The 23260-nt window shown below is 33.6% G+C and overlaps 4 protein-coding genes across 7 annotated transcripts in view; 2 read left to right on the top strand and 2 right to left on the bottom strand.

The window, feature by feature from the left end:
- Positions 1 to 3126: 3126 nt before the first annotated feature.
- LOC145596555 (uncharacterized) lies at positions 3127 to 10318 on the top strand. Of its 3 annotated transcripts, none has more exons than XM_081652738.1 (12): positions 3127 to 3379; positions 5146 to 5257; positions 5353 to 5577; positions 5693 to 5775; positions 6129 to 6229; positions 6616 to 6739; positions 6864 to 7018; positions 7453 to 7589; positions 7829 to 7999; positions 8125 to 8349; positions 9429 to 9662; positions 9741 to 10318. In XM_081652738.1, the coding sequence occupies exons 1-12, from the start codon at positions 3324 to 3326 to the stop codon at positions 9876 to 9878; spliced, it is 1761 nt and encodes a 586-aa protein (XP_081508864.1). In that variant the 5' UTR covers positions 3127 to 3323; the 3' UTR covers positions 9879 to 10318. The 3 variants fall into 3 exon arrangements, with proteins under 3 accessions (XP_081508864.1, XP_081508862.1, XP_081508861.1); XM_081652736.1 differs by having other exon boundaries at positions 5141 to 5257; XM_081652735.1 differs by having other exon boundaries at positions 3127 to 3468.
- Positions 3404 to 23260, top strand: part of LOC145596556 (succinate dehydrogenase assembly factor 2, mitochondrial-like) — a 90879-nt gene continuing 71022 nt past the window's right edge. Inside the window, exon 1 of the mRNA XM_081652741.1 lies at positions 3404 to 3409. The gene's annotated coding sequence lies outside the window, so the exon portion shown is untranslated. The remainder of the gene's footprint in view (positions 3410 to 23260) is intronic.
- LOC145596501 (calnexin homolog) lies at positions 10704 to 14660 on the bottom strand. 2 transcript variants are annotated; one of them, XM_081652675.1, is made up of 7 exons: positions 14596 to 14660; positions 14388 to 14507; positions 14213 to 14282; positions 11542 to 12668; positions 11386 to 11457; positions 11170 to 11283; positions 10704 to 11075 (listed from the first exon to the last, which is right to left on the bottom strand). In XM_081652675.1, the coding sequence occupies exons 2-7, from the start codon at positions 14472 to 14474 to the stop codon at positions 10941 to 10943; spliced, it is 1605 nt and encodes a 534-aa protein (XP_081508801.1). In that variant the 5' UTR covers positions 14475 to 14507; positions 14596 to 14660; the 3' UTR covers positions 10704 to 10940. The 2 variants fall into 2 exon arrangements, with proteins under 2 accessions (XP_081508801.1, XP_081508802.1); XM_081652676.1 differs by having other exon boundaries at positions 14388 to 14488; positions 14596 to 14640.
- On the bottom strand, positions 16010 to 16807 carry LOC145596579 (uncharacterized). The gene is made up of 2 exons (XM_081652765.1): positions 16463 to 16807; positions 16010 to 16257 (listed from the first exon to the last, which is right to left on the bottom strand). The coding sequence occupies exons 1-2, from the start codon at positions 16735 to 16737 to the stop codon at positions 16209 to 16211; spliced, it is 324 nt and encodes a 107-aa protein (XP_081508891.1). The 5' UTR covers positions 16738 to 16807; the 3' UTR covers positions 16010 to 16208.

Raw genomic sequence — 23260 nt, 5'->3', positions numbered from 1 at the left:
TTGTCGCGCGGGCTTTTGACCCTTTTTAAAGGTGGTTTCCGTTAGAGTTGACCACAAAACGGGTCGGGACGGGCTAAAGCAAGAAACTTCGGCTTGTCGGGTAAGATTGGGCTAAGGTTCGGGCCGAAAAATACTTGAGCAAGCGAAATCGGGTATGGACCATAAAAAACAACTAGGCCTAAAGCCCGTGCGACAAAATAAAAAAAATTCAGGCGGAGCCAACCCAACTTTAGACTGAAGAATTCTATATATCCAAAGCCCACCCAAAATCAAGCCAACAAGTCGGAGTAAAAGTTTACATTATTTGTACACTTATTATTAGATTTAATCAACATATACTTTCCTTTATGAAATTTCATAATTTTTAAATTAAATACTTCGTATAGGTATTTAGTGATAACGTCTAATCTAATCATTTCTAAATTTTTAAAAAAATCATTTTTAAATATGCACATATTTGCTACTTTTGCCAAACAGGACCAAAAGCTACCTTAATGCTAACCACTACTAGAATCGCTACCTTGCCAAACACTCTTTTACTAACAAAAATTTGAAAATTAAAAAAAGTGAATGATACATACATATATAGACTAAGGGCCGTAATTTAAAAAAAAAAAAAAAAAAAGACTAAGGGCCGTAATTTTTAAAAAAAAAGACTAAGGGCCTGTTCTCTTCAGATTATTTGCAATTCAGTTCAGTTCTTAATTTTCTTCTCTCATAAAGTATTCAGTTCAGTTCAATTCAGCTCCAATAAGTTCAGTTCAGTCAAGCAGAACAGGCTCTAAGTGTTAACTAATAAGAACCAAGTTGGTTTTATTTTATTTTATTTATTTATTTTTTTTTTTTTTGAGAACAATAAGAACCAAGTTGATCATGATTGACTAAGGCGGGCTTATTTAATGCTAGACTATGTTCTGTCCAGCTTACTTAATCAAATATTTGCTTATATCATAAATGATTAAATTCGATCCGAATTTTTATTTTCCTTTACTTATTGCCCTCAAATCTTTGATTTGTAATTATAAAATTATGAAAAATTTCATGATTCAAAAGTACACATTAATGCAAATCTTAAGTTAATAATTTTTTATCTTAGGATTAGTATTAGATAAGGTTAGAGTTTAGACGAATTTATATTACATAATCATATAAATAGCATGGTTGAAATCTATATTATTATTAAAACTCCAAGACAAGGAGTGTCATTTTGCCATTTGTTCTTTCTTTTTTGTTATTTCGCCACATCACTTTAAATTTTTGCCACGTCACTTTTGTTATTGTAGTTAAATATGCTTGATTTAATTTACACCTTAGAATAATGATCAATTGAAATATTGATTTCAACTTTAAAGAAAGAGAAGATGTTACTTGCAAACCAATAGACTAGCCATTATTAGTAATTAGTTTTGTCATAATTGAATAATTAAAATGTTTTTAAATTGCTTTGACCCATTTAATTTGTAAAATATGTAACCAATATGTATTCAATATATTTATCCCTATAAATTAACTATCCAAGGAAATGATACACTAAACATTCTAAACCTCTCGGAGAAACATTTTATTACTGGGTCAGTATTGTGTTAGGTGAGTATTTGTTTACTCTACCTTACATTGCATGCAATGGATATATTTTGCATACTTAACTCATATTTTTTACACATTTAATAAATCACCCTAAATTAATTATGGCCTGATGATGGTGCAATATGTAGGATTTGCTATAAGTAGCATTTTGGTTTGATGATTGTGTAATATGCAGGATTTGCTATATATTAATACGAGATTCCATTGGTTGATTTTCTTTATATATAATTCACTCAAAAGTTAGTGCGTGTAATTTTTTTTATTATTCACTATTTATGCTCAAGGGTTGAATATTGATTTGATAATTCATTTGTGCATCCAATTTGAAAATGATATTACATCTTTTTTTTAAAAAAAAAAAAACGATATAATCATATAATGCATGTAATTTTTGTCATGTAATTGAATATGAAGAAGAGAAACAAGCCCGGGGCATTGCCCGGGTCACTAACTAGTTTTTAGTCTAAAACTTTTTTGTCATAGCTCGTCAAAATTAAATTAAGCCATCCTTAAGCTAAATTTAGCCTAAAAATGAGTCTACTAATCATAAAAGTTTTGGTGATCCCTGACCTAACTGGCTAACTCTAACACTAAAAGAAGTGTCAAAACCCAACTTAAGTTTTCAAGCCTTTATTAATTTGTTTATCATTTATACACCTTGTTGGTATACTTAAATCTACTTTTATATTTGGTCTAAGCCGTGTAAATTAACATTTTCGGTAGTTCATCTTACCTACCAAAAAATGTAAATTAGCCTAATAATTTTCAATTTTTTACTTCGTAGTTTATAGTTTTCAAACAACAAATTTTGCTTTTCAAAACTTAAACAAATCTACTCTTTTCATGTCTTTTGATATGCCCAACTTTTCTTTCTTTCTTTCTTTTTTTTTTTAGCTCAAAATGCTTACTACTGTGAACCTTATTTTACAGAAAATTCACAAATGTTAAATCAATCTTCTCTCACAAGTCACAACTAAATTGTTTAGTAAAGAAAAAAGATTCAATTTATTTGCTAAATAAACAACAATAGACATACTCTATTTATCAAACGCTGAAATCATAAATAAATCAACAAAAAATCCTATTCAACGATTAGAATGGTTAGCATGACATTTGGGACCACATGTAATAAAATGTTGTTATTTATCTACAAGCACTTATTTTTGAACAACCCTTTGATATACTCCCTCCATCCCAAAAAGAACGACCCATTTGGGTTGATTACACGGGTATTAAGGAAGTTAAGTAAAAAGAAGTAAAAGTATATTGGAAAGATAAATTTACATGAGGCTTGTAAAAAAATAGAGAGAGAAAGTAACAAAATAACATGGAAAATCAAATTTTTATATGGGGAAGCTAATTTTGCACAAATATTGTAGCAAATTGGTGGATGTTTTAATGCAAATGGGTCATTCTTTTTGGGACAAAGTTTTGGCCAAATGGATCGTTCTTTTTGGAACGGAGGGAGTACTAGGATTTTGTTATTAATAAAAACAAGTACTCGTACTATTCCAATCCCATTATTGTTTAAAATTCCAATTAGAAAACCAAAGGAAGAAGAAAGAGTAAAGAGGCGATGAAAAAAAGCTGCAGAAAGAGGTCAACGACGTGTATGGCAAAGCCAATTGACATGTGTTTTACTAGTCTTTTTCTTTCAAAGACACGTTCTTCTTCTTCACTGATGTTATTCACTACTACAACAATTACTATTATGTTTTTATTCTCATCATTTGTTCATGTTTCTTGTTGCTGTACCAATTTCAACGATATCAACAGTAACACCAACACTATGGTATCACCTTTCTCTTCTCTCATATTTGCTCCTGCTCCTACTTTCTTACACCTCCACAAATTTGCCTGTCTCATTCCAAGACTTTTTGTGTAATTTCTCCTTACTTTTTTTTTTTGTTATCTTGTTTTTTTTTTAATGTATTGTACTTTGTTTGTGTATATTGTTAATGATACACTTAATTTGGTTTTATGGGTGGGGTTAAATTGTGGGTGTGAGCTTATTTGGTTGGGGGTGTTTTGTGAGCATTGTTGGTGGTTGACTGGTTGTATATTTGTGATTGTCTAATTTGGTACTTTTAGGTTGTCCTCTCTTCTGTTCTAGAATAATTGACACGGTTTATGCTAAAAATCGATGCTAGAAATCGATGAGTATTTGTTAGGATCGTCTCAAAGCATAGTTTCTAAATATCAACATTTTATAATCTATAATTATTGATAATTAAAGATATCATTAGTTAAAGTTATGCACTGACAAGTGTGCCGGTCATTTTGGGGCACTTACACAAAATAAGGAGTATCAAGACTATCAACATATATACAAGTTACCAATTGGATGTTGGTGTAGTGGTAATTGGGACTACACCTGGTAGGGAGGACCTGTGTTCGATCCCCCGCAACAACGATTTGGAGTCCGGGACTGGAACCTAACCACCCATAATAGATCATGAATCCAGATTAGCCCAAAGGGTGAACCAGATGGAACAAAAAAAAAAAACTTATATACATGTGTTTTCAGTGCCATTGTTCAATTGTTTATAATGTTACAAGGATATAATCAATATCATATGGGATTGGTTGTTATATGAAAGGGTATGCACATTTAAATGGGTTATCCTTAAGCTCTAAATTCAAAATCATTACAGTGAAGCTTCGCTGAGAACAGACCATGTATATATTTTATAGTCCAACTTCTTCCTATGATGGAGATGACACAGTTCAAAAAGAATAGGCTAAGTATCTGCACCCATTTTGTTGGACTAAGAGGGGGTGTATTTTGTGGCTATCAATCACGACATTCACAAGCTTGGAGCAAAGTGTAATGGGGTGGGTCTTGCAGTCAAGCTCTCTTCTAATCGCAGGTATTTAAAATCTATTTATTAGGGTGCACGGGTACGAAGAGTGGAAGAGTGGGATCATAGAGAGGTTAAACGAGAGAGGGAGACCGAAAATGACTTGGTTAGAAGGAGCTAGGAAGGATATGAAGCATATGGATTTGCATGAGAATGAGGTTTTTGATCGTAAGGGATGGAGGAGGGAGATTTTTGTAGATGACTATTTGGAATAATCACTTTTGGTTCATGTAGCCGACCCCACTTATGGGATTAAGGCTTTGATTGACTGATTGATTAGGGGGTTGGGATACACTAGCTCGAAAGTCCATTCTTCCCCCTTGGTAGCGACTCCAAAGCTCCTTGAAGTTGATAACTGGTTTAGGTAGAGTTGCCAGCCTACTACGGGCACCCTTCTGGGATAAAATCCTAGCTGGGTAGAATTGCAGTTTTGGCCCAGCAGAATTGTTTTCATTTGATATGTGTTCTAAGTCTCAGAAAAGAAAACATGAATTGTTTGGTATTTAGTCTTGGGGGACAATGTTATTGCATCTCCTTGCTTAAACAATTGACGTTTAATCATGAGTGATGATAACAAACTGCTTGCATCTTTTGAAGAGAGTTATATGTTTAGTTGTTTTCTGCTAAGAGTAAAAAAATATAAGCATATTCATTTATATGCTGACTGCAAAATTTGTTTTCTTTGCAATTAGGACAGCAAAAGGTATAGATCCGAAGTTTGCAGCATGGAATCTAGAAGTGCCAGTAGCAATTTCTCCATGCACAATGCATTTCATATGCTTGATGCTGATTTCTTGAGTGACAAGAAGGTGATTTCTTTTTGGATGCATGTGAAGTTCTTAGCATTAGACTTACCATTAATATGTTTCAAGGTTGTAGTGCTAAAAGTTTATCTGCAATTTAGATGGTCGATATTGTAAAGGAGGCTTCAGAATTTACCCTCCCTATTACTAAAGCTGATCGCAGATTAGTCGCTACTTCTAATGGAGGACTGAAATATCCATCTGTTTTAGTATTTAACCCTGATTGGAGTACTAAGCAAGCAGAACCTGCAAAAAAAGCATTTGCCTACCCTTCTTTCCCTGACATTCAGAGGCCTGCCAATGAGGAGGATATTGCCTTTATGAGTGTGAGTTTTCTGCACTTCTTCTATTCCTGCTTCTTAGCTACTTCTGTTACGTTATTAGTGCATTTCTTCCTGCCTTCATAATATGTTTCTTGTCTCTTTTTGTTGGTAAGATTAGATTCTTGAACTGGGACAGCTCCTTAAGGCGAAAAAGATTTCATCTGTTGAGCTTACTGAAATTTTCCTCAAGAGATTGAAAAGGTGTAATATTTTCTTTGCTTAATGTTTTATCCTTTCTGTATAGGAGCAGTGGAAACGTTATAGTACCCAAAATGTCAGTGTTGCCCCAGATTTATTAGATGTTACCTTCTGTATTTGAAGTTTTGAACCAATAGGTTTTTGTCCTTTTTTGTACCTTACTATGAAAATTTAAATATCCGAAGTTGAGGTCTTGAATCTAGGCATCTGTGCTTACGTTACTACGTTAGCATAAAAAAATGCAGAAAGAGACCCAAGGGTAGTCAGGATATGATCCGGGAATGAGGGGTAGTAATTATTTAATCGATTTATAGTGTCATTTTGCTTCCAAGTTTCTCAGTTTTTGTCTATGCTAGGTATAATCATGTTCTCCAATCCGTGGTGACAGTAACAGAAGAACTAGCATACAAGCAAGCAAAAGAAGCTGATCGGCTGCTTTCTGAGGGTGTAAATTTAGGTACTTTTATGTGTATCTTCTTGACATTTAATCACTTACATTTCTTTATCCTTTCAAAGTATGATTGGTGAACTTGTATGCAACTGCTAACTTTGACTCATCAAGATATTAACTTAGCTAAGTGGAGTTTTTATAAAAATTTGGTACAGAACTGAGGCTTTCATTTGACAGATGTTTGTATCATATCTTCTCACAAATGTCAAAATACAGTTTCTGAGTTGAACTTGAACCAAAATGAATTACTATGGGTAGTATAAGGAAAGTTGTCGTCAACAGTAACATTTATAGAATTATAGAACTGGAGATGCTGGAAGGAAATATAGACTTTGTATCTCCCTTTGCAAAAAATACTCGGTTACATGATCTGTATGTTAAAATCTTTGCAGGTCCTCTTCATGGGATTCCTTATGGATTGAAAGATATAATTGCAGTTCCCCAGTATAAGACAACTTGGGGTTCCCGTAGTTTCAAAGATCAAGTGCTTGATTTTGAAGCTTGGGTTTATAAAAGGTCCAAAAGAAAAAACCCTTTCTACCTTTGTGCAATCATCTTTCTTTTCTCATGGAGTTGAGCTATTGAATGTAGCCTCATTTCAAAAAACGAAAATATTGAATGTAGGCTCTATGTTTGGCAGGTTAAAGTCTACAGGTGCAGTTCTTGTTGCAAAGCTAGTGACTGGTTCACTGGCCTATGATGACATATGGTTTGGAGGCAGGACGAGGAACCCATGGAACATAGAGGAGTTTTCAACTGGTTCTTCTGCTGGGCCTGCTGCTTGCACATCTGCAGGTTATTTTTCACCTTTTTCCCCTACAAATCACTGCCTACCATTATTTAGACAAAATTTGGTCCTATCTGGGTTCATTTCAGTTTGTATGTTCCCTGTGTTCCAAAATGTATTAATTTCGCTGCTTTGCTTTTTTGAGGTTTAACTTCCTAATGCCGTTGATTGTATTAGTATAATTATATTCTTAATATTTTGTCTAAAGCCTTAGGTTACATCCAATATATATTATATGAGATTAGTAATTGCACACTTTTCAGCAACTTAATACTCAAATGAGCTGATCTTAACTAAAGAGGTCACAGACAACGATATTTTTGGGATGAAAAGAGCAAATTAATCGTGGTTTTTATGTTTATCAGCTTGCTTTCACTTCACAGGAATTGATTAGTTTGTTATCTCCATAGTTCCCTAAAGAGGTGGTATGCTTTGATGATAGGCATGGTGCCATTTGCCATTGGATCTGAAACTGTAGGCTCGATGACTTACCCTGCTGCTCGTTGTGGTGTATCAGCTTTACGGCCAACCTTTGGTACTGTTGGTCGAACAGGTGTGATGAGTTTATCAGAAAGTTTGGTAAGAATTCAACTTCATTTTCCATGTTACTCCCCTCTACTCCGTATTATCTGTTTATCTATTTAGTAAATATTCATCGATATTATCTGTCTGATAATATATCAGCTGAGACCTGTATACTAATGATTTATGCTTGACAAATTAAATTTTACCAACAAATAATTTGATGTTTTTAAATTTTTGGGAATAATAGAGTATTTGCTTATATCTCGGAATTAATGCTACTGTTAATTAAACAGGATAAGCTTGGCCCTTTTTGCAGAAGTGCAGCAGATTGTGCTGTCATTCTAGATAACATTCGAGGCAAGGATCCAGATGACCTGTCTTCAAGGGATATGCCCTTTGGTGATCCTTTTGATGTTGATCTCACAAAACTCACTGTTGGATACCTTGATGATTCTGAGAAGGAGGTGTGCAGTTTGTTCACCAAAGCAGAAAGAATAATCTACATTCATTGTTGAAGCATGGAAGTAATTCTTTTATAGTACCTATTTGCATTTTTAAAATTTAAACTGATCTATTTGCCTAATTTCAGGTTGTTAATGTACTTGCATCGAAGGGTGTTAACATGGTTCCTTTCCAACTCAATTACACGGTTGATACTGTCCAAGGAATTTTGAATTTCACAATGGATGTTGATATGCTAGCTCATTTTGATGAGTGGCAGCGCTCTGGGCTGGATGATGAATTTGAAGCTCAGGATCAATGGCCATCTGAGCTGCGACGTGCGCGAGTCATTTCAGCAGTAGATTATATGCAGGTTAGTCATTTATTCTGTATATAGTATTGTCATGATGCTTTGGCATCTATATTATAAACTTCTGATACGTTAAATACAAGCGTCCTGGTGCTATCTGGTAATCTTTTTGAGATGTGTTGTCCATGTTATAGGATTGGTCATCATATTAATTCCATATACTCCATAGCAAATTGATGACTTGATCAGGTAAACTTGAAAACTAACCTATTGCTTTCCAAGTATCATAGTAACCAAGGAGAGCACAAGACATGATGATCCTTCACAATGTGAAATTGAAAATGTTCTAGAGCAATGAAACTGAAAAGCCGACCTGCTTTATAATTGCTAGGATTCTAGGAATCTTCAGTAGGGAGAAAAATCAATCCGAATTTAAATTCATACTGGAATGGCCTAACTTATGGCCAAAGGGAACTCAACTAAGGTAACTCATAACATGATGTACTAAAAGATAAGTGAAGCTGGTCGTCTCCCACTAACTGAGAATCTGAGATAGTATTGCTCATGAATGAAAGTAGGCAGCCTGACATGATCTATAGAAACCTCGGCCTGTGACTCAAGGGCTCCTCTTATTCAACCTATAGAAAGAGATCATATATACATATATAGCAGTTGTCTTGGAAGTCTTGAAGTTGTGTTAATTCTGATTGAAAAATGATTGATACTGCAGTACTGGATAATTGAGCCTTCATCTGAATCAACAATCAACCTTAATAAAGTTTCATGAATGGTTTTGATAATAGTAGCAATGAAGCCTCAAGTACGGGGGTACCGAGTGTAGCCTAAAATTTTTTTTTTGCTTTGTGTCTAGGTCACCACTTCATAATACATATACCACCCTTTCTGATTTTTAGGTGCAGATTGGAGGTTAACATGTTTTAATTTCCTCAATAACTATGATTTATAACCTTTTTTTATTGAGAAACTTTGCCAAACTTATCATACTTTCAAAAGTCCTGCAAGCTTTTCCTTTCAAACATAATAGAGTACTTGTTGTCTGACATCTGCATTTTTGTTGGGAAGAGATGTTTATTGTACTCAAAATATAGATATGAAGACCCTAATATTTAGATATTTTGCAGGCACAAAGAGCAAGAGGAAGATTAATTCAAGAAGTGCGAGAAAGTTTTACAGTTGATGCATTTATTGGTAATGTAACTGACTGGGAGAAAGTTTGCATGGGAAACCTTGTTGGCATGCCCGTGATGGTTATACCTGTTGGATTCGATCCAATAGCTAACTCATCTTCAAGTGACATTCGGAGGAGAACTACTGTCACGACTGGCATCTATGCCCCTCCTCAACATGATCACATTGTAAGATTTTCGAAGTAACATGCCTGTTTGAAAGGTCATTTTGCTTTGTTCTGTTTTTTAATTTCTGATTTCTTGCAGGCTCTAGCGCTGGCTATCGCTTTTCAATCAACAACTGATTATCACAAACAGCGCCCACCAATTGATGATCTTGGTCCTAATGATTCGATTTCAAATACACCAAGTACTACCTATCCTCCACGACAGTTGCGAGCATAAGAAGTGCCAAATTAAGGTTATTTATGGACAATCTCAACTCCACTGATCAAGAATGTACCTTTGGTGTTTTATGTGGCTTCAACAAGGAGAATTTTAAGAATTTAAGGCTTCAATGTGAATGAACAGCTCATTTTGTCATCATCATGATATCTACTCTTTCCCTTAAAATAAAAAAGAAAAAAGATATCTATCTTCTGTGAAGCAGTTCAGAAAAATGGTCAGAGACTCGGGACTGCATTTGTAATTCTACATTAATAGTTTGTATACAATGATGTTTTTGATGATTAGTTCAAATACAGAGATTTTTGTTGTTTAGCAATTCTGTAGGATATAATTTGTATAGCATACAGCTAGTTAAATTCGCGACATTATTACAACATGCTTAGGATTTAGGATGAACTTCTGCTGTCAAGCCCTATTCCAAAACTAATGAACTTCCACTTCCCAATATTGCTATACATGATTAAAAATTATTTTCCTGTACGAAAGTTCTGTACATCTTTCAATGTCTTTCACAGATCTTGAGGCTTGAGAGTTTATACCTCATGCAACGCAATATGGGGCACACGCGCCAAAACAATCGATTAGCATTTCTTAGCCTATAGTAGCTCAAGTCATACTTAACACACGCTCGTATTATCTTACGTAGTATGTTTTTTCATATCATCCAAACTTCAAATTTGGACAATATTAGTCATTCATAACACCAGTTATTATCCAAAGGAACACATTTTCCTACAGATCACAACAGTTTATAATTGCTACATGTTTATGAGTTTATCGGCTTTTGTCAAACATAAAATTACTAAGAAGTAAACTTCATAAGATAAAATAAACTAAATATCCAATAAAAACCAAAATACAGGGAGTGCAAAATTCCATTTTCATCGAGAAACTAGTCCCTGAGATCCTGTTAAAATCCTCATTTACATTCCTACAACTGAATTATGCTTCCAAAAAATTTCTTGCAACCACTATCGGTTACTCTTCTTTCGGTGGCCGTATCATTACGTCCGATAATATCACAATGTTAAAACCAGTATCACATTTATAACAAACTATCTAGGTCTCACGCCTAGTTCTTCGGCGAGGAGCAGCAGTTTCTTCCTTCTCTTCCTCTTCCTTCTCCTCACTGCTTTCCTTGGTGCTTGAAGCCTCTGGAGCGGCAGGTTCACTTGCTGGAGCGTTCACAGCAGCCTGCACAGGGTAACCCAAAAAATAAGGATACATGAACAAAAAGATATGAGTGCAGCTTAAAATAATCTGTTGGAGAGTAATGCAAAACACTCACCGGTTTCTTCCCACCAAAGAGAAGCTTCAACAAAATGCTAACAAAGACCACGACAATGGAAGCTAGGACACCGATGGTGATATTGGGTTGTGTCTCTGCTTTCTCAATCAATTCCTGTAAAGAAACAAATGGTTACACCTCCAGAATACCCGTTACCATCATTTTATAATTTAGATAACATTTTATCAAATATACTTATTATATTCCTTTACTTACATGAATCTTAGATTGGTAGGGTTCCAAAAATGGAACATCAGCAACCTTGTATAAGAGATCGAACACCTTCTTCTGCAACAGAGAACACACCACAGTTCAGGTAAAGACTCAAATAGCAAAAACACTTTATGCTAAAAACAAAGATGAGATTTTCACCTGAATGCCTGAAATGGCATCTGGCTGGGCAGCTGCTTCCTCAGCCTTCTGTTTTTCTTTTTCTGCGTCAAACTTTGGCTTCCACTGGGTCTGCCTGTATGATTCAGCTGTCTTTTCATCCTCGGCAATCAAAATGTTGTCAAACAATATGCCGTCTTGCATGGTCCATATCTCAATACCGATGGCAGCAATTGGCTCAAAGTTTGGAGTATCAAGCTCAAAGTAGTTAGGGTTAGGAATTTCTTGTGGCTTCCAAATACCCTTATAGTTTGGGTTGTCAATTAGGGGAGCATGCCATTTCCCCTTGTAAGCCGGGTTTGCCTTCATTGGCCTCTTCCATTCACCACAACCAGGTGCTTCTTCACACTTGGGATTCTCAATTTTTGGTGCTTCCCATTCACCATCCTCTTCATCATCCCAGTCTTCAGGTTTTGATGCCTCAGGATCATCAATTTCCTCTGGCTCATCATCCAACCATCCCTCGGGTTTCTCAGCTTCCTCATCTTCAATTTCCATTGGTGCACTCTCATCCCAATCATCAGGTTTAACTGCTGCTGGGTCAGGAATCTTTTCCCTCTCATCCCAGTCCTCGGGCTTCTTATCTTCTGGGTCGGGAATAGTCTTTGGTGGGATGATAGCTGGTTCAAAATCATCACCTAAAAGGATGTTTGCCCTCTTCTTCTCCTCCCCATCAACCAAGATTCTCACCTCATTGTCAGGGGTCAAAACAGCGGTGTACACATGAGTTAACTTATCAGATGGGACAGATGGAGGAAATTTAAGATGGTGTTCAACATATTCTCCGCTTTTTGGGTTCTTGTGCTTCAGAATAAAGTGAACCTTGTTTGTTGACCCACATTTGTCAGGCCCAAACATGATAGAATAAGGTGACTCATTATCAAACTCCTTTGGCACCCATCCGGCTTCCTGAGGACGGAGATATTTCAAGTAGGCACCACCACATTCAAGCCCATTCTGGAGGCGAGTTTCGAATTGAAGAACAACATTTTTACCCTTCAGTTCAACAGGTTTTTCAAGTTCTTTCACAATGGCGTACTTTCTTGCCTTCTCACTGACTAGAAGCCCATAATCTTCATGTCCCTCACTTTTCTCATGCTTCCAAACACCTATGCAGAAACAAGATTATATAAGACAGCACTCAGGTAGTTAGGAGTTGCACTAGAAAAATTTAAAGGACGACATGAATCCCAATACTGTTACATAGCATAGGAGCAGCCCTACTCACCCCCGGCAAATTGTCTCTGAAATAAGAAATTCCACACATATTACCCCCCCCCCCCCTCTTCTCTTGTTAACATACATCAGGCTATTACATTACTATCCTGAGCAAGATAAGATCCAGATATCTATTGCAGAAAACAAATTTTAAAATCAATGGAAGTAGAAAATAAGGAGACAGAAAATCCTTCTTTCAGAATATCCACAAGACCACAAATGTAACAGCAAATGTATACCAGGAAAAACCAGTTTCCAAGATATATCAAGAATGCTACAAGGAAAAAACTTGTATCAACACATGACATGATGCACACATGCGAATCAAGGCACGCCAGACAGACCAGCATTAATAGCACTTAATGCCAATTTGTAATGAGAGATAATTCTCATCCATATTAGATGATTGTATATTAATTTGAATGACAAATTTCATGTTTAACCTAGTTGTGCTTTTTTATAATGTAGAAGATAGTTTGCCTTCTTAATATTTATGTGATTCAAGGCAAAACCCAAATGACGACACGGTGTGATTATCAATATACTTAAATCTAATTGTAGCGAGATTTTCTATTCCATTAGATGGTTGCATAACACGAGTAATGTCAAAGACATTTGCATACTCAACCAAGATGTGATTTATTAAAACGTAAAAGTTAGCTTGCACATTCACTAACCGTGCTTGAATTCACTCTAGGACCATCTCTATAAATTTCTATTTCAGGCCTTGTATTGCTTACGTAGACAAACTTAATTATGAGTAAAAAGAATTTGTAATTGAAATCCACTCTAACCATATTTCCTTTCTCCACAATAACTTTTTCCGCTTGTACATTTGCTAAATATTTAAGATTACAGTGTATAATACTCTATAATAATTAATCAAAGACTAGGCTATTTGAAAGCACTCAGAAATGGTGCAATTTAAGCAACTAACATAATGACATTAAATACTCCCGTTATCCATGATTAATAGTCGCATTGTCCCAATCCTTCATAAGTACTCCATAATAGATTCACCTCAATTTCAACAGAAAACACTAAAGAGTGAGGATACATTCAGAACTCAGAATATCTGCATTATCTAATCTACTTTAGGAAATGTGTCAATTATTCCCGACATCTCAAAATAGTACATCTGACTGTTAAAATTCTAGACGAAATACAATCGACGTCACTCACATTCTAACCAACTATCTAACATTGAGATTCAAAACCTACAAAAATTTAAAAATTCGAACTTCTGTCACAATTAGATCTACGAATAAGCCAAATTTAACTAAAAATCGCAACTTCAAAAGATCAAAAATCTAAACAGCATTTGTCAAATAACCATTAACTACCATTACAATCTAATTTTGAAGATCATTTACACATAAATCAAACTATCATCCAGATCTACAAGCAACTAAGAATTTATTTCGTAGAGATTTACCATTGTATTCTTCTTTCTGAGAAACGATCCATCGACCTTCGAACGTTTCATCAAACGATTCGTAAAAGATCTGAGTTCATCATCCAATTCAAAAAAATCAACAAACAAATCAATCAATTAACAAAATCAACAAAAACAATTCAAATCTCACAAATCAAAAACTCAATTCACTTACAGGATCAGCAGCACAAAGCTGAATCGCAAAGCATGCAACAAGCAACAATCCAACAAACTGATTCTTACTCCTTTTACGCGTCTCCATTAACACAAATTACACTGAAAAAGAGCACAAAATCTGGAAAAATCAAACCAAAAATTGATCAACAACAACAAAAGATGATATTCAGAAAACCCTAAGTAGAAGAAGAGTGAGAGAAAATCACCGTAATTTGAATGATCGAGAAGTTGCAAATGAAGCGCATCTAAGAATAAAAGTGAAGAGTGAGATTTGTTTTAATAGGACTGTGAACGAAGTACTCGGACCAATGATATCACTCGCCACGTTAAATTAGCCAATGGTTTTTTGCCACGTCGATTTTGCCTACGTTATTTGATGCAGTACTTTTTTATTTTTGTTTTTTATTTTTTTCTCACCCACCCGTTTCGTTGACCCGAGTTTTGGGTTTAATTTTTTCCATTCCTTGTTTTTCTTACATGTTTCCGATAATAGTAGCTTTTCTTATTCTATTTTTGGGTGTTTGATAATATTTTTTTAATTTTATTTTACTTCAATGGATATGGAAATTGGGGGTTTCTTTCTTGGGATTAGTATGTAGTTGTCCTTTGTTCAAAAAAAAAAAAAAAAAAAAAATTTATGATGTACTCCTAATTGTCGAAAATTGAGCTTAACATTTGGCTAGGTATGGACCAATACATGTATTGATATCGATAGAACTATACTTGAATCCAGTCCATTTATTTTTACTTATAATGTAGTTATAATGCACTTTTCATAGGTGATTAGAGGAGAAAAACGAATAAAATTTATCGAAATAAGTTGACATAGGGAATAAAGAAGAGATATGTAATAGCCGTTAAAATTTATTTTGCTAATTTGTTCATTTACACTATCTAATCTTATCTTAAAGAGCATGTCATGAGATTGGATTGCAAGTTACAAAAAAATAAAAAGTACTATTTCAATTGAAAATAATAGTAAAAGCGCTGGCTATTATTAAGGTGCATCCATTAACAAATTTGACACAACAACATCACATCCTGACTTGATTGCACCCCATTTATTATTTAAGTAGTGTCCTTTCACCTATATCTATGTGATGTCCCTTAATATTAAGGCTGTTATACATCCAATTTTCATATTATGAGAGTGCAACATCTAAAAGATGGGAATTGGTAGTTGTACATTAGTGAGTTAGTGACAATATATATGTCGTATATTGGCCCTTATCTAGCATAACAAAATGATTTTACTTGGGAACAAAGGAACAAAAGTAAACCACATTTAAATTTTTGATCACCAAAAATTAAAATCGATATAGGACTAATAGGGCTTTTATTGGGCTATATACAATGATGCTTATGGTATAGAAGTGGGACTATTCTTTGGAGAATTTACTGTATATTTATTACAGTACAAGTTAAGAATCTTAAGTTAGGAAGCCTCTTAAAGCAATTTTTATTCAGTTGTCAAATTAATATACGTAGTACTTGTCTTCTTAACAAGACAATCATCTAGATTGAGTAGATTCCAAGTTTTATTTCATACGAGTCCAACATTCCAAGCATATATGGGACTCTTGAATACAAAAACTAGCTGTTTCATGATGGGTTAAATAATACATAAACAACTCCAATGTACAAACTACAAAGTACAAAACATATATACAATCCAGTACACCTCTTAACCTCTACGTATTAGAATTCAGAACTAGAAAATGATCATGTCGTGTAAACGCATTTGGATTAACAACATAGATAGACAACGCTAATCAATTAGGCTTTCGAGATAGTCCATCAGCTGTGAGAATTATCCACTTCATTTTGGGTCGACTCCCACTGTCTTTAGCGATTCCACTCGTGACAACCTGCATCACAACGATTAGACCCAACATCAAACGTATGTTACAATAGCTATCCACTTTGACTACACCATCTAGACGAGTTCAATGTCAAACAAATATTGACAATTTGTTACAATCAAATTCAAAATATAAAACGTGACAACTTTTTCTAGTCACGACATCTCATAACAACATTATACAAAAATTACAAGATACCGAATGTACGTACCTTGCAAGGGGATCCCCTCGAATGGGGTTAGGAACAACAGGCTCCTTATTCTCTTGAATATGAGCAATCTTCCTAAAGAAAGACTTCTTAACAAACCCCTCAGCTTCATGAACAACATTTTCAGGTTCCACCACCTCAGGCAAAGTTTCTCTCCTACTCTTCTTAACATGAACATCCGGGGCATACAACAGCTCTTGCTTCGCGGTCACGAGTCCGAACGTTACGGACAATCCTATCATCCCTATAGCTACATACACCGGAACATAGTCTCCCATGGGTTTACCCTTGGGCAACAATTCATCCTTTATGCTCTTCCTTCCACGGGATCGGACCGTCCCTACGCATGTTTGAGCCTCTTCGCCTCCTGCTAGTGTAGGCGTATATGCCTTCATCTTTGGTGTTGATGTCCCTATGTTACGGCTCCTTGATAAAGAGGGCATCACGCCTTTGAGCATTTTAGCCTAAAAATTCAAAAAAATTAAAAAATTTAGTTTGTTTATACGTTTATTCTCTGCTTATACCCCTGTTTTGCCTAGAGTACCACCTAATGACTTATGGCATCACACATACAAGTAAATACGAGTGATTTTAACATGCATTCCTTATGTAAGAAAGATAATGCAAAAATTTGTAACAAATGTATTATTTCTTGCAGACATTACATTATTTTATTGACAAAAAAAAACATAACAAACTGAATATATTTCCCTTGTTGAAGAGCTAAATCAATGATCAATTGAACAATGATACTAGATTAAAATGTTTATTAAGGATAAATAAAATGGATTATAGAACGTACCGTTGCATTTCTTAAAGCCATGATAGCAGCTCCCTAAAGTTGATTACTGAAAGATTTTGAGCACATACTATTTTTTTTTTCCCTTGATTATTTGGCAACAAGACAAGAATATCATGATTTTGCAAGAATATATAAAAAGCGTATATTTAAAGGAATAAATCTAAAAAAAAAAAAGAAGTTGGCAAATGATCTAGAGAGTACCTCATAGTTATAGAAGCCTCTTGAACCCACAAGTACCCTCTAGTACTCTAATACTCTATTGGTCTATTGGATTGTGGATAGTAATGAGGTCATGTCATTATAATTAGGAGTGTTATTTAAATTTTTTAATGACAAGACTTTTAGTTGCAGAAACGTGATTAAGAACCTATGAAAAGGTTAAATAGTGTGGCTCAATTAATAATGACACTAGATAAGTCTACCGTGCCATGAACGGCTGTAACCAAAAATAAAAAAATAAAAAAAAATAAAAAAATAAAAAAACTTCTCATTATCAATCAAAATATAATAATTCGTTTTCATTATCGTTAATTGTCAATTGTAGATGCCATATGATTTTAATTAATAAAATTTAGTGTCCTTTAAGATTTTTTTCAAAAAAAAAAAAAAAAATCCATTTATAGCAAATTAAAATTTATTACATACACTTGGGTACATGATACATCCAAAGGTATTTTATGTTCATTTAATATTTGGCTCATTTTAATATATTCAAATAAAAAAAATTAATTTAATGAGCAAACTCACCCTTAGATACACACTAGGTTAAATCCTGTGCCATGCACGGTGATCAATAATTATATTTATACTTATAGATTATTGGTTAATAAGCATTATTATAAATTAGTCGACGAATAACAAATTATGTGATAGGTTGATTTGATATTTGCATTTTTTAATTGAAACATCTAATATACCACTAAAAAAAAAGTAGACAAAAAAAAAGCAATTTTTTTCTTATTGTAAAATAGGTCACAAATTATTTTAAGAGTATAATTTTTTGTTTATAATTGCCTAAATTTTTTTTAGAAAGAGTTGTGAAATCTTTTTATATTAGATATAATAATTACTACATTAATATGGAATACGTATAAAAAATAATATTATATTTTTGTAAATGATTGTTTCCTTAATTAATAAATTTTTTAATTTTTTTTTTAAAAAAAGAAAAATAGTTAAGGACACACCAGGAGATGACATGTGTCATCGCTGGTGTGTCTTTTAGTATATAGTATTGATTTTTTGTTTATAATTGCCTAAATTTTTTTTTAGAAAGAGTTGTGAAATCTTTTTATTTTAGATATAATAATTACTACATTAATATGGAATACGTATAAAAAATAATATTATATTTTTGTAAATGATTGTTTCCTTAATTAATAAATTTTTTAATTTTTTTTTAAAAAAAGAAAAATAGGTAAGGACACACCAGGAGATGACATGTGTCATCGCTGGTGTGTCTTTTAGTATATAGTATTGATGATGATTGATTGATTGATTGATGATACCTCTCCATGTACACCCGTATGTGTATCAAAGGTTTTGGAATATCATCAATCAATCAATTTCTTAATGTTGACATTTCTCAAAAAAGAAAAAAAAAACCATTTCCAATGAATTAAAATAAACTCCTATATATACTTTCTTTCTATATATATCCTTTTTCGTTGACAAGATTTATAGACAATAAATCAATCAATCAATCAATCATCAATCAATAACATAATACTAAAACAGACAACAGGAATGTCACGTGTCATTTTCTAGTGCTGTTTTTTCCCTACAAAATGTTTTTTCTTTTCATTTTTTTTAATTCTTTGTCAAATCTTCTTAAACAATCTTCTACTATACCAACGAAGTATATTTTTTTCAATATTTAGTTCATATATATTCCTTATTTTTAATTTCATATTCTTTATACATTTTATATAAGGTAATTCATTATTATTGCCCAAACCATGCGTCGATCAAAGTTTGTCAACTGATTAAATTGGTAAGGGGGGAGAGTGTGTATCAGTAACCTAGATGTCTTTGTTCTAAGGTATAAATTTGGTAAAAAAAAAAAAAAACATGTTATTTTATGCGTATTATAAATATTATGATTCTCTCCAATTTATTGTAGAGCTAACTAAAATCTGTAATTAATTGAGTATTACATGGTACTAACCTTGGTGTCTTTATTAAATTAAATGGTATAAAACTAATTAATTTTTGTTTATATTAAAAGAAACTATAACTCTCTCTTTTGTGTAAATTATTGTATAACTTTTCAAAGATTGTAATAATTCATAATAAAATTTTGTTAAACCCGTGCATCGCACGGGATCTAATCTAGTATAATTCTAATACAAAATAGCAAGTACAGTTATTAGTATTAATATAAATATTATTGCTAAAAACTAAATGATATTAAAATAATATATTTCAATCAAACTTTTCCATTCAATTTAACAAATATCTTAACTTAATTTCCTTACAAAACAAAATTAGACAAACAAAGTATATTTGTTTAATTACTCTCTCCATTTTTTTTAAAGTGTTACACTATTCTTTTGTTTTCATTATTCATTTAAACATTACAATTTCTTATTTTTGTTAAACTACTCTATTTAAATATGTCATGGTTCTTGATCAAACTCAATACTACTCCTTTTTTCAATTTCTTTCTCTCCCACCACCGAAACGGCCAATTTCGAGGATGGGAAAGGTATGAGGGGCAGTTTTAGTGGCGAAGGATGGGAGAGGGCCTGTTTTGCGGGTCGGGGTGGGTTAGGTGGGTGGTTTCGGGGGTCTAGGGTGGGTGCTATGTAGAGGGCCGAGGACCATTATTGGTGGTTAAAGGGGGTTTGTCGGTCGATTTCCACTGAGGTAAAGGTTGGGGTTAGGGTTTGGCGGTGGGGTTTTAATTGAACAAAATTGGAGGGAAAGGGGTGCAATTAGGAGACATAAGGGTCACGTGCAAGGCACATGGGAGTCAAACACCGGAAAGGGACAGTCAACGCTTGAAAGCTAAGTGTAGCGTGGTTGTTCCTAAAAAAAATTAAGGTTTTGCTCTGCCAGAAAATTTTTAAAAGGTTCGTTGTCTTTGTCTTAGACAAAAAAATATGTTTTAAATAAAAGATTGTCTCTGACAAATTTTCTTCATAGTTGTTTATATCATCATCAATCATTATAGTAACTTAACTATACATTATATTAAAGGTGACATCAAGAGGAATTGTATCGCATCTTTAGGGTCTGTTCACATTTACTGAACTGAGTTGAACTGAACTGATTGGAGCTGAACTGATTGAAGCTGAACTGAGCTGAGCTGAAATGAATATTTTATGACAGAAGGAAATTAGGAACTGAACTGAACTGATTGGAGCTGAACTAAACTGAACTGAAATTAAGTAAATGTAAACAGGCCCTTAGTTTTTCATCAACTTTAATTTCTTTTTCACGTTTTCTTTTTTAAACAAAATTTTCACGAATTGTATTACTGTTGAATAAACACATTTTTATAATTCATTATAAATTTTGATTAAGCTATTTGTATATTTTTCTACCTTGTCTCTAAGTTGCGGACTTAACAGATAGAGTGAAAAGATTAATGTCCAAACTCCAAACTAACATAGATTCTATTGACTTATCAAAGCACTTGGAACGTACATAAAAGTATCAAACACACCTTGAACCATACCTATTACAGAATTAAGTGGTTTCAATAACATGATAAAATAAAACAAGGTTCTTTTTTTTCAAATAACTAACCCCATAACCATAACAAGAGGGATCCATATTTTTCGATAATTCCAAAAAAAAAAAAAAAAAAAATAAGAAAAATAAAAGAAGGATCTATAAGTTCATTTAGAATGACAAAACTTATGAAAGCTACACAAATATCAATTCCATTTGCATGTACCCGGTGTACAGTATTTTTACTGTACATCGGGTTTTTCTCACGTGCAACTTATTTATTGTTTTTTTTTTTTTTAAATCGCGGAATTTAAAATCGAGGAATTTTATACCTAAAAATCAAAAAAACGCAGAACAATGGAGGAGAGAGAAAGTGAGAAAACGCAGCTCTCGATCATCCATTGAGGAGAGAGAAAGTGAGAAATCGCAAAAATTGCAAAAAACGATCATCAATCGAGGAGAAAAAAGGTTAGAAAACGCAAAAATTGCAGAAATCGATCATCAATCAAGGAGAAAAAAGGTGAGAAAACGCACAAATAGAAGAATTCGATCATCAATTGAGGAGAAAATAATTGAGAAAACTTACAAATTGCAGAAATCGATCATCAATGGAGAATTCGACTTTCGATACAACAAAATGCAGCAATCTCATTCACGAATTGCTACAAAAACAGAGGCAAGTTGAGACTGAATTTGAAATCGATTTAAATCGATCGATTATAGAAGAAGAAGAAACTTATTGTTTTGGAGATGAATTCGTACCAATATTCAACCATCCAGACAATGCAGATGAAGCAATTGATAATGCAAATGAAGCAATTGATAATGCAGAAGACGTAATACACAATGCTGAAAATCAAGTGGTTCCTGATAAATCAATTGATTCAAATTCAGAACAAACAACCAAAATAAATGCAACTGAAGGTAATTTCTATAAATTTTTGAGATTGTATGCAAAAAAGAACCCTTTGAATACATAATTGTTACCCTTTTTATGCATAAACGTGACCCTATTTATGCCTAAATGTTACCCTCAGATAGAATGCAGAACTTTTGAGATTGCATGCAAAAAGTAACCCTTTGATTGCCTAAATGTTACCCTTTTCATGCTTAAAAGTGACCCTATTTATGCACAAATGTTACACTCATGTTGTATGCTGAAAATTCAGATTGTATGCAAAAAGTAACCCTTTGAATGTCTAAATGTTACCCTTTTCATGCTTAAAAGTGACCCTATTTATGCACAAATGTTACACTCAGATTGTATGCTGAAAATTCAAATTGTATGCAAAAAGTAACCCTTTGAATGCCTAAATGTTACCTTTTTCATGCATAAAAGTTACCCTATTTTCACACGAATGTTTCCCTTTTTTTATGCTGGCTGTGGTTATTATCTGATTTGTTTGTATTAAATAACAGATACAAATCCAATTGATGCTTCTGGTTTAGATCTTGGAGGATCATTTGTTGGTGTGGTAAGAGAAACTTTTGAAGAAATTTTGGAATTGTATGAAAAACATGCTGCTATATTGGGATTTTCAATAAGAAAACATACAACTAGATTCAAACAACACACAAAAATAGTAACTGAGAAAAACTATGTGTGTTCTGCTGAGGGAAAGAGACATTCAGGTCAGAAGAAAACAAAGTTAGTTGAAATGGTTGATGAAGAGGATGTAAATGTAAAAGCAAGAAAGCCAAGACAAGTAGCCATTACAAGATCAAATTGCAAGGCATGCATAAGAGCAAAAGTGAATAAAGAAGGACAGTTTGAGGTGGTGTCTCATGTTATTCAGCATAACCACGAGCTAACAAAGCCACAGTGGCATTATTTGCATCGTTCTGAAAGAAAAATGACAGAGGAAAAAGCTGAAGCAATCAAAACAATGAAATCTTCAGGTTTAACTACAATGGACACTTACTATTACATGGCTACAGAGGCTGGAGGAGAACAGAATGTAGGCCATAGTGTTGTAGATCACCTGAATTTCTGCTCAAGGTTAAGAATGGAACAAATTGAGGCTGGAGATGCTCAAACTTTAGTGAACATTTTAAGTCAAGAACAATCAGAGGATCCAAACTTCTTTTTTAGAGTGAAGTTTGACAAAGAAGAAAGAATTTGCAATATCTTTTGGAGAGATTCAATAATGCTAGAAGACTATAGGATATATGGAGATGTTCTTGTCTTTGATACAACATACAGAACCAACAGATATAATCTTATATGTGCTCCATTTGTTGGCATAAATAATCACTGGCATAATTGTATGTTTGCATGTGCTTTTATTGGGGATGAAACAACAGATTCATTTGTGTGGTTA

The sequence above is a fragment of the Chenopodium album genome, chromosome 20 (genome assembly GCF_948465745.1).
Source record: "Chenopodium album chromosome 20, dcCheAlbu1.1, whole genome shotgun sequence".
NCBI lineage: Eukaryota > Viridiplantae > Streptophyta > Magnoliopsida > Caryophyllales > Amaranthaceae > Chenopodium > Chenopodium album.
The sequence above is the reverse complement of the archived record's forward strand: the minus strand, read 5'-3'. Positions and strand labels throughout refer to the sequence as shown.